The sequence below is a fragment of the Oncorhynchus nerka genome, linkage group LG24, assembly GCF_034236695.1.
Source record: "Oncorhynchus nerka isolate Pitt River linkage group LG24, Oner_Uvic_2.0, whole genome shotgun sequence".
NCBI classification, from domain to species: Eukaryota; Metazoa; Chordata; class Actinopteri; order Salmoniformes; family Salmonidae; genus Oncorhynchus; species Oncorhynchus nerka.
This window is the reverse complement of record NC_088419.1, coordinates 69810719-69821055: the sequence shown is the minus strand read 5'-3', so window position 1 is coordinate 69821055 and position 10337 is coordinate 69810719. Positions and strand designations below refer to the sequence as shown.

General features: G+C 49.6%; 1 protein-coding gene across 3 annotated transcripts in view; it reads right to left on the bottom strand.

Annotated features, from left to right (window-relative positions):
* Position 1: 1 nt before the first annotated feature.
* The window catches only part of cc2d2a (coiled-coil and C2 domain containing 2A), a 37347-nt gene continuing 27011 nt past the window's right edge, over positions 2-10337 (bottom strand). For all 3 annotated transcript variants that reach the window (XM_029632920.2, XM_029632924.2, XM_065009105.1), the window contains 5 exons: positions 8260-8394; positions 8036-8158; positions 7856-7914; positions 4419-4596; positions 2-698 (listed from right to left, as the gene is read on the bottom strand). In XM_029632920.2, the coding sequence (XP_029488780.1) occupies positions 510-698; positions 4419-4596; positions 7856-7914; positions 8036-8158; positions 8260-8394 (684 nt within the window). In that variant the 3' untranslated portion in view covers positions 2-509. The remainder of the gene's footprint in view (positions 699-4418; positions 4597-7855; positions 7915-8035; positions 8159-8259; positions 8395-10337) is intronic.

Sequence of the window (10337 nt, the reverse complement as noted above, 5' to 3'; positions counted from 1 at the left end):
GTGGTATTTTGTTTAAAGTTTATGATAAAATCTGTTATTACACTGCACATAACACAAGACTGTCAGATTTGGTAGCTACAGTTAAGTTAATTGTGATTCCATAGGAATGGTAAACAAACCCAACTCTGTCATCCAGAGCTATCACACTCAAATACAAGACTAAATGACAATACCAAATCAATAGATTACGGTTACATGCACACAATGTGATTGTTGTGGATAGTCAGAATAATATAATGTTATAATATAATGACATGTTTTAATCGGTGTATGCTTGCTTTGATTTTGACATTATGCCAATTTAAGATAAGGAGTTAGGTGTTTAGATGACTATTGCATAATCAGCCTACTGCCATAAGCAGTTTGATATCGAATTATTCCTGTGCATGTATATGTACTGTAGTCTAAAAGGTAGCTGTGCTCTAAACGTTTCTTCATAAAGATACAGGTAAACAATATTGTAAAGTGCATTTATGAAAAACAAGCATGTCTATACCTCTGCAATGGAGTTATCGTGTGCGGATGAGTGAGGCCAGGTAAACCCAGACAGACAGGACATTGTTAGGGTAGGCATGGACATGAACTGCCAGGGCAAACTCCACATTGGACGCCTCCACGTTGTGGACGCCTGTACTGTAGACTGCCTCGATAATGGGCCGGACCTCTGAGAATGGAAGATGCAGGGGGAATCCTGAAATCTGTTAAAGGAGGAAATAGAGACCGTCAGTGAGGCTGTTCCACAGCCAAGGAAATCCTGTCATGTATCAACCGTTTCTTTCCGTAGCATGAGCTAACATTCTGGGAGACTGAAGAACTCCCCTAATTATAACAAATGTCAGTGCCATGACCATCAAAAGGCAATGCTCATAATTTCATCTGAAGAACTGGATGTTTTATGGACCGCTCCATGTCAGGACTACTACGTCATTCCCCTGTCCCTCCCAGCCATAGACTGTCCTCTCCCCTGTCCCTCCCAGCCATAGACTGTCCTCTCCCCTGTCCCTCCCAGCCATAGACTGTCCTCTCCCCTGTCCCTCCCAGCCATAGACTGTCCTCTCCCCTGTCCCTCCCAGCCATAGACTGTCCTCTCCCCTGTCCCTCCCAGCCATAGACTGTCCTCTCCCCTGTCCCTTCCAGCCATAGACTGTCCTCTCCCCTGTCCCTCCCAGCCATAGACTGTCCTCTCCCCTGTCCCTCCCAGCCATAGACTGTCCTCTCCCCTGTCCCTTCCCAGCCATAGACTGTCCTCTCCCCCCAGTCCCTTCCAGCCATAGACTGTCCTCCCCCTGTCCCTCCCAGCCATAGACTGTCCTCTCCCCCATGTCCCTCCCAGCCATAGACTGTCCTCTCCCCTGTCCCTTCCAGCCATAGACTGTCCTCTCCCCTGTCCCTCCCAGCCATAGACTGTCCTCTCCCCTGTCCCTCCCAGCCATAGACTGTCCTCTCCCCTGTCCCTCCCAGCCATAGACTGTCCTCTCCCCTGTCCCTCCCAGCCATAGCCATAGACTGTCCTCTCCCCCTGTCCCTCCCCCTGTCCCTCCCAGCCATAGACTGTCCTCTCCCCTGTCCCTCCCAGCCATAGACTGTCCTCTCCCCTGTCCCTCCCAGCCATAGACTGTCCTCTCCCCTGTCCCTCCCAGCCATAGTCCTCTCCCTCCCAGCCATACTGTCTCCCCTGTCCCTCCCAGCCATAGACTGTCCTGTCCCTCCCAGCCATAGACTGTCCTCTCCCCTGTCCCTCCCAGCCATAGACTGTCCTCTCCCCTGTCCCTCCCAGCCATAGACTGTCCTCTCCCCTGTCCCTCCCAGCCATAGACTGTCCTCTCCCCTGTCCCTCCCAGCCATAGACTGTCCTCTCCCCTGTCCCTTCCAGCCATAGACTGTCCCTCCCAGCCATAGACTGTCCTCTCCCCTGTCCCTCCCAGCCATAGACTGTCCTCTCCCCTGTCCCTCCCAGCCATAGACTGTCCTCTCCCCTGTCCCTCCCAGCCATAGACTGTCCTCTCCCCTGTCCCTTCCAGCCATAGACTGTCCTCTCCCCTGTCCCTCCCAGCCATACTGTCCTCTCCCCTGTCCCTCCCAGCCATAGACTGTCCTGTCCCTCCCAGCCATAGACTGTCCTCTCCCCTGTCCCTCCCAGCCATAGACTGTCCTCTCCCCTGTCCCTCCCAGCCATAGACTGTCCTCTCCCCTGTCCCTCCCAGCCATAGACTGTCCTCTCCCCTGTCCCTTCCAGCCATAGACTGTCCTCTCCCCTGTCCCTCCCAGCCATAGACTGTCCTCTCCCCTGTCCCTTCCAGCCATAGACTGTCCTCTCCCCTGTCCCTTCCAGCCATAGACTGTCCTCTCCCCTGTCCCTCTCAGCCATAGACTGTCCTCTCCCCTGTCCCTCTCAGCCATAGACTGTCCTCTCCCCTGTCCCTTCCAGCCATAGACTGTCCTCGCCCCTGTCCCTTCCAGCCATAGACTGTCCCTCCCAGCCATAGACTGTCCTCTCCCCTGTCCCTCCCAGCCATAGACTGTCCTCTCCCCTGTCCCTCCCAGCCATAGACTGTCCTCTCCCCTGTCCCTCCCAGCCGTAGACTGTCCTCTCCCCTGTCCCTCCCAGCCATAGACTGTCCTCTCCCCTGTCCCTCCCAGCCGTAGACTGTCCTCTCCCCTGTCCCTCTCAGCCGTAGACTGTCCTCTCCCCTGTCCCTCCCAGCCGTAGACTGTCCTCTCCCCTGTCCCTCCCAGCCGTAGACTGTCCTCTCCCCTGTCCCTCCCAGCCATACTGTCCTCTCCCCTGTCCCTCCCAGCCATAGACTGTCCTCTGTCCTGTCCCTCCCAGCCATAGACTGTCCTGTCCCTCCCAGCCATAGACTGTCCTCTCCCCTGTCCCTCCCAGCCATAGACTGTCCTCTCCACTGTCCCTCCCAGCCATAGACTGACTGTCCCTCCCCTGTCCCTCCCAGCCATAGACTGTCCTCTCCCCTGTCCCTTCCAGCCATAGACTGTCCTCTCCCCTGTCCCTCCCAGCCATAGACTGTCCTCTCCCCTGTCCCTCCCAGCCATACTGTCCTCTCCCCTGTCCCTCCCAGCCATAGACTGTCCTCTCCCCTGTCCCTCCCCAGACCATCCCTCCCAGCCATAGACTGTCCTCTCCCCTGTCCCTCCCAGCCATAGACTGTCCTCCCAGCCATCCCTCCCTCCCAGCCATAGACTGTCCTCCCTCCCCATGTCCCTCCCAGCCATAGACTGTCCTCTCCCCTGTCCCTCCCAGCCATAGACTGTCCTGTCCCTCCCCATGTCCTCTCCCAGCCATAGACTGTCCTCTCCCCTGTCCCTCCCAGCCATAGACTGTCCTCTCCCCTGTCCCTCCCAGCCATAGACTGTCCTCTCCCCTGTCCCTCCCAGCCATAGACTGTCCTGTCCCCTGTCCCTCCCAGCCATAGACTGTCCTGTCCCTCCCAGCCATAGACTGTCCTGTCCCTCCCAGCCATAGACTGTCCTGTCCCTCCCAGCCATAGACTGTCCTCTCCCCTGTCCCTCCCAGCCATAGACTGTCCTCTCCCCTGTCCCTCCCAGCCATAGACTGTCCTCTCCCCTGTCCCTCCCAGCCATAGACTGTCCTCTCCCCTGTCCCTCCCAGCCATAGACTGTCCTCTCCCCTGTCCCTCCCAGCCATAGACTGTCCTCTCCCCCTGTCCCTCCCAGCCATAGACTGTCCTCTCCCCATATCCTCTCCCTTCCAGCCATAGACTGTCCCTCCCAGCCATAGACTGTCCTCTCCCCTGTCCCTCCCAGCCATAGACTGTCCTCTCCCCTGTCCCTCCCAGCCATAGACTGTCCTCTCCCCCAGCCATAGACTGTCCCTCCCAGCCATAGACTGTCCTCTCCCCCCTGTCCCTCCCAGCCATAGACTGTCCTCTCCCCCCTCCCAGCCATGTCCCTCCCAGCCATAGACTGTCCTCTCCCCTGTCCCTCCCAGCCATAGACTGTCCTCTCCCCTGTCCCTCCCAGCCATAGACTGTCCTCTCCCCCATGTCCCCCTCCCAGCCATAGACTGTCCTCTCCCCCATGTCCCTCCCAGCCATAGACTGTCCTCTCCCCTGTCCCTCCCAGCCAGACTGTCCTCTCCCCCTGTCCCTCCCAGCCATAGACTGTCCTCTCCCCCAGCCATGACTCCCCCTCCCAGCCAGACTGTCCCCCTCCCAGCCATAGACTGTCCTCCCTCCCTGTCCTCCCCCTCCCAGCCATAGACTGTCCTCTCCCCTGTCCCTCCCAGCCAGACTGTCCCTCCCAGCCATAGACTGTCCTCTCCCCTGTCCCTCCCAGCCATAGACTGTCCTCTCCCCTGTCCCTCCCAGCCCCAGACCGTCCCTCCCAGCCATAGACTGTCCTCTCCCCTGTCCCTCCCAGCCCCAGACCAGACTCACCCTGTAGTCCCCTAGTAAACTCTGTAACTCTAGACGGTGCTCGTCGGCCACATCCCTCCCTCCACTCAGCTCCAGCTTTGGCAGGAAGTGGCGCAAGGTGGAGGTGCAGTAGCGGTTCCAGCGGGTCGGGTGGCGGGGCCGCCATTCCATGATCTTCTCTTTTAGAATCTTCTCAACCCTACAGGTAAGGGAAGTGGAGGTGTTAACCTCCATATAGCGTGCCTTCGGGAAGTATTCGGACCCCTACATTTTGTTAGGTTATTCTAAAATGTATTATTGTTTTTTCCCCTCATCAATTCACACAATACCCAATAATGACAATGCAAAAACAGGTTTTAAAAATGTTTGCTAATTTATTAAAAATAAAAACTGATATCACATTTACATAAGTATTCGAACCCTTTACTCAGTACTTTGTTGAAGCACTTTTTGCAGCAATTATAGCCTACAGTCTTCTTGGGTATGACCCTACAAGCTAGGGTTAGGGTTAACCCTAACCCACCTGTATTTGGAGAGTTTCTCCCATTCTCTGCAGATCCTCTCAAGCTCTGTCAGGTTTGATGGGGAGCGGTGCTGCACAGCTATTTTCAGGTTTCTCCAGAAATGTTAGATCGGGTTCAAGTCCGAGCTCTGGCTGGGCCACTCAAGGACATTCAGAGACTTGACCCGAAGCCACTCCAGCGTTGTTTTGGCTATGTTCTTAGAGTCATTATCCTGTTGGAAGGTGAACCTTCTCCCCAGTCTGAGGTCCTGAGCACTCTGGAGCAGGTTTTCATCTCTCTGTACTTTTCTCCGTTCAGCTTTCCCTCAATCCTGACTACCGTAATTTCTGGACTATTAAGCGCACCTGAATATAAGCCGCCCTCACTGAATTTAAAAAAAAATGTATTTTGTACATAAATAAGCCGCACATGTCTATAAACCGCAGGTGCCTACCGGTACATTGAAACAAATTAACTTTACACAGCCTTTAAACGAAACACGGCTTGTAAACAAAAATAAATAGGCTTTTAAACGAAACACGGCTTGTAACAAAAATAAATAGGCTTTAACGAAACACGGCTTGTAACAAAAATTTTAAAAATAGCAGTAAACAGTAGCCTACCAAGAAAGTCATTGGTCACTATCTTCCTCCTCCGGTGCACTGAAACCACTGAAGTCATCTCCTTCGGTGTCGGAGTTGAATAGCCTCAGAATTGCTTCATCCGATGTTGGATCGTTTTCATTGTCGCTCTCGTCACTTTCATCCGGAGGCAAATTCCCCACTGAGCTCATGCTGCCCTCTTCAACACGCAGCAGTCCAGCCTTTCGAAACCCGTTGATGATAGTGGATTTTTTGACAATGCTCCACGCTGTCAGGACCCACTGGCAGACTTCACCATAAGTTGCTCTTCGCATGCGGCCCGTTTTAGTGAAGGATTTCTCCCCACTTGTCATCCAAGCCTCCCACTGAACACGGAGCGCCACCTTGATGGGAAGTTTGAGCGCGCTCGATTTACGTCACATTATGTGACTGTGCTCAGTTTTTTGGCGGCATGAATCTTGTGAAAGATCACAACATGATGCTGCCACCACTATGCTTCACCGTTGGGATGGTGCCAGGTTTCCTCCAGACGTGACACTTGGCGTTCAGGCCAAAGAGTTGAATCTTGGTTCTCATGGTCTGAGAGTCTTTAGGTGCCTTTTGGCAAACTCCAAGCGGGCTGTCATGTGCCTTTTACCGAGGAGTGCTGCAGAGATGGTTGTCCTTCTGGAAAGTTCTCCCATCTCCACAGAGGAATTCTAGAGCTCCCTGACCAAGGCCCTTCTCCCCCGATTGCTCAGTTTGGCCGGTGCGGCCAGCTCTAGGAAGAGTGTTGGTAGTCCCAAACTTCTTCCATTTAAGAATGATGGAGGCCGCTGTGTTTTTACGGACCTTCAATGCTGCAGACATTTTTTGATACCCTTCCCCAGATCTGTGCCTCGACGCAATCCTGTTTTGGAGCTCTATGGACAATTCCTTCGACCTCATGGCTTGGTTTTTGCTCTGACATGCACTTTCAACTGTGGGACGTTATATACAGTCGTGGCCAAAAGTTTTGAGAATGACAAATATTAATTTTCACAGTCTGTTGCCTCAGTTTGTATGATGGCAATTTGCATATACTCCAGAATGTTATGAAGAGTGATCAGATGAATTCCAATTAATTGTAAAGTCCCTCTTTGCCATCCAAATGAACTGAATCCCCCAAAAACATTTCCACTGCATTTCAGCCCTGCCACAAAAGGACCAGCTGACATCATGTCAGGGATTCTCTCGTTAACACAGGTGTGAGCGTTGACGAGGACAAGGCTGGAGATCACTTTGTCATGCTGATTGAGTTCGAATAACAGACTGGAAGCTTCAAAAGGAGGATGATGCTTGGAATCATTGCTCTTCCTCTGTCAACCATGGTTACCATGGAAAGGAAGCAAGGTTACCAAGGAAACAAGTGCCGTCATCATTGCTTTGCACAAAAAGGGCTTCATAGGCAAGGATATTGCTGCCCGTAAGATTGCACCTAAATCAACCATTTATCGGATCATCAAGAACTTCAAGGAGAGCGGTTCAATTGTTGTGAAGGCTTCAGGGCGCCCAAGAAAGTCCAGCAAGCGCCAGGACCGTCTCCTAAAGTTGATTCAGCTGCGGGATCAGGGTACCCCCAGTACAGAGCTTGCTCAGGAATGGCAGCAGGCAGGTGTGAGTGCATCTGCACGCACAGTGAGGCGAAGACTTTTGGAGGATGGCCTGGTGTCAAGAAGGGCAGCAAAGAAGCTACTTCTCTCCAGGAAAAATATCAGGGACAGACTGATATTCTGAAAAAGGTACAGGGATTGGACTGCTGAGGACTGGGGTAAAGTCATTTTCTCTGATGAATCCCCTTTCCGATTGTTTGGGGCATCCGGAAAAAAGCTTGTCTGGAGAAGACAAGGTGAGCGCTACCATCAGTCCTGTCATGCCAACAGTAAAGCATCCTCAGACCATTCATGTGTGGGGTTGCTTCTCAGCCAAGGGAGTGGGCTCACTCACAATTTTGCCTAAGAACACAGCCATGAATAAAGAATGGTACCAACACATCCTCAGAGTGAAGCTTCTCCCAACCATCCAGGAACAGTTTGGTGACGAACAATGCCTTTTCCAGCATGACGGAACACCTTGCCATAAGGCAAAAGTGATAACTAAGTGGCTCAGGGAAGAAAACATCGATATTATGGGTCCATGGCCAGGAAACTCCCCAGACCTTAATCCCATTGAGAACTTGTGGTCAAATCCTCAAGAAGGCGGGTGGACAAACAAAACCCCACAAATTCTGACAAACTCCAAGCATTGATTATGCAAGGGGTCTGAATACTTTCCGAAGGCACTGTACTGTGATGCAGTATGATGTGTTGAATTCTTTCTAGGTTAGATGACTTGCCTGTCCTGCAGCTCTGCAGCCACTGCCTTGTCTGTGCGTTGATACACCAGCTCCTCAGGCTAAACAGAGAAGAGAAGACAGTAGGGTAAGCACTGTACAGGTCAAAGTCCAGAGAGATACTGAGGCTAGGTCTTAAGAGATAAATCATGTGTGGTGGCCACTGGTCACACTTGGCCTCACCTGAACACTGGACAGCCCAGGGTTTGGAAAAGCCCTGGAGAAGAATGGTTTCCAGAGTTTGGCTTTGGTGACATCAAAACTCATCCTCAGTGGAGAGGTGTACACCTGAATGTTGAACCATACCTAGAGGACAGAAGGAGGGAATATGGTATATAGAGAAACCTGTCAGACAAAACATCTTACTTCAGTCATATCATGTAAATTGGATTAGAATACCGACTCACATTGTCAGCACTGACCAGGCATCCCACAGTCTGTAGAGGGCAGAAGGAGTCATACTGGCCGTAGTACTGACCACTGCTGGGGTTCCAGATGAGGTAGCGACTCTGCTCATAGGTCAGCACATACGCTGTGGGTCCCTAGGATGGAGAGGTGACAAGAGTTTTCACGAAACAGATACCACAGAAAAGAGCTGTTATAGTATGGTAGAGGGAAGTAAGTTGACCATTTTTTACATTCAGCATCACTTTCTTTCAAAGATATCTACATATATTTCAAACATTACAGTTTTTAAAAGGTAGCTTGTCCCAAAAAAGCGGACTCTTGGCACAACATACCCTGGGTTTGGGGTAGGTTGAGCCGCCTACAAAAGTCTGTGCTGAATGGAATATTACCACTACCTTTTTAAAACCATGTCTATCTTTATTTTCCAAACACAATTCAACACAATCATGATGACATTTTTGTCATTTAATTTTAAGCATATTTTAAAAACAGACTTAACACCTAACAAACAGTTTTAACATAGGCCAGATCCTGTTGTTACCTCATATCACAGGAATAATGCCTTGCATTACACCTGGGATGAAAACAGTCCAATTTGCTCAACTTACCCCAAGGCAAACATTTTGACTATATTAGCTTACACAGGTACAGTGATGCACTTTCATGCTAGGTTTAGGACCTCATTTTGAAGCTTATAGGAGACCCCAACTGATATATAGAACACTCTTTAAATTGTTACTTGGGTTTAGATACAAGCATCGTGAAACCTCTTAACACAAATGAATTTGTGTTGGTGAAAATCAGTTTTTTGGACCACCATGTTGTTTATTCCTTCACAGACTATATGAAATGATGACCTCTTCTTAAATATTTGGCTGAATTTTGTGTATGGTTTCCTAGAAACAGGTGGGTCAACTTACCCCTTTGGCTCAACTTACCCACTCTCCCCTAACTGTAAAACAAGTAAAGGTTGGTCATCAGTCTTAACTAGTATGCAGTTCTTTAAATTTGTTTTGGACTAATGTAGTTAAGAAAATTCAATCAGTAAGGTTGGTCTAAATGGATCGTCACTTTTCATCTAGTAAACTCCTAATTCACATGGCTTCCTATCTCACTCATCAGTATATCAGGTATTTATAGGGTAGTGTCAATGTTAACTCATCAGCATGGCAGGTATTTATAGGTTAGTGTCATAATGTTACCTCATCAGCATGGCAGGTATTTATAGGTTAGTGTCATAATGTTACCTCATCAGCATGGCAGGTATTTATAGGGTAGTGTCATAATGTTACCTCATCAGCATGGCAGGTATTTATAGGGTCGTGTCATAATGTTACCTCATCAGCATGGCAGGTATTTATAGGTTAGTGTCATAATGTTACCTCATCAGCATGGCAGGTATTTTTATAGGTTAGTGTCATAATGTTACCTCATCAGCATGGCAGGTATTTATAGGGTCGTGTCATAATGTTACCTCATCAGCATGGCAGGTATTTTTATAGGTTAGTGTCATAATGTTACCTCATCAGCATGGCAGGTATTTATAGGGTAGTGTCATTGTTACTTCATCAGCATGGCAGGTATTTATAGGGTATTGTCATTATGTTACCTCATCAGCATGGCAGGTATTTATAGGGTATTGTCATTATGTTACCTCATCAGCATGGCAGGTATTTATAGGGTAGTGTCATTATGTTACCTCATCAGCATGGGAGGTATTTTTATAGGTTAGTGTCATAATGTTACCTCATCAGCATGGCAGGTATTTATAGGTTAGTGTCATAATGTTACCTCATCAGCATGGCAGGTATTTTTATAGGTTAGTGTCATAATGTTACCTCATCAGCATGGCAGGTATTTTTATAGGTTAGTGTCATAATGTTACCTCATCAGCATGGCAGGTATTTATAGGGTAGTGTCATTGTTACTTCGTCAGCATGGCAGGTATTTATAGGGTATTGTCATTATGTTACCTCATCAGCATGGCAGGTATTTATAGGGTATTGTCATTATGTTACCTCATCAGCATGGCAGGTATTTATAGGGTAGTGTCATTATGTTACCTCATCAGCATGGG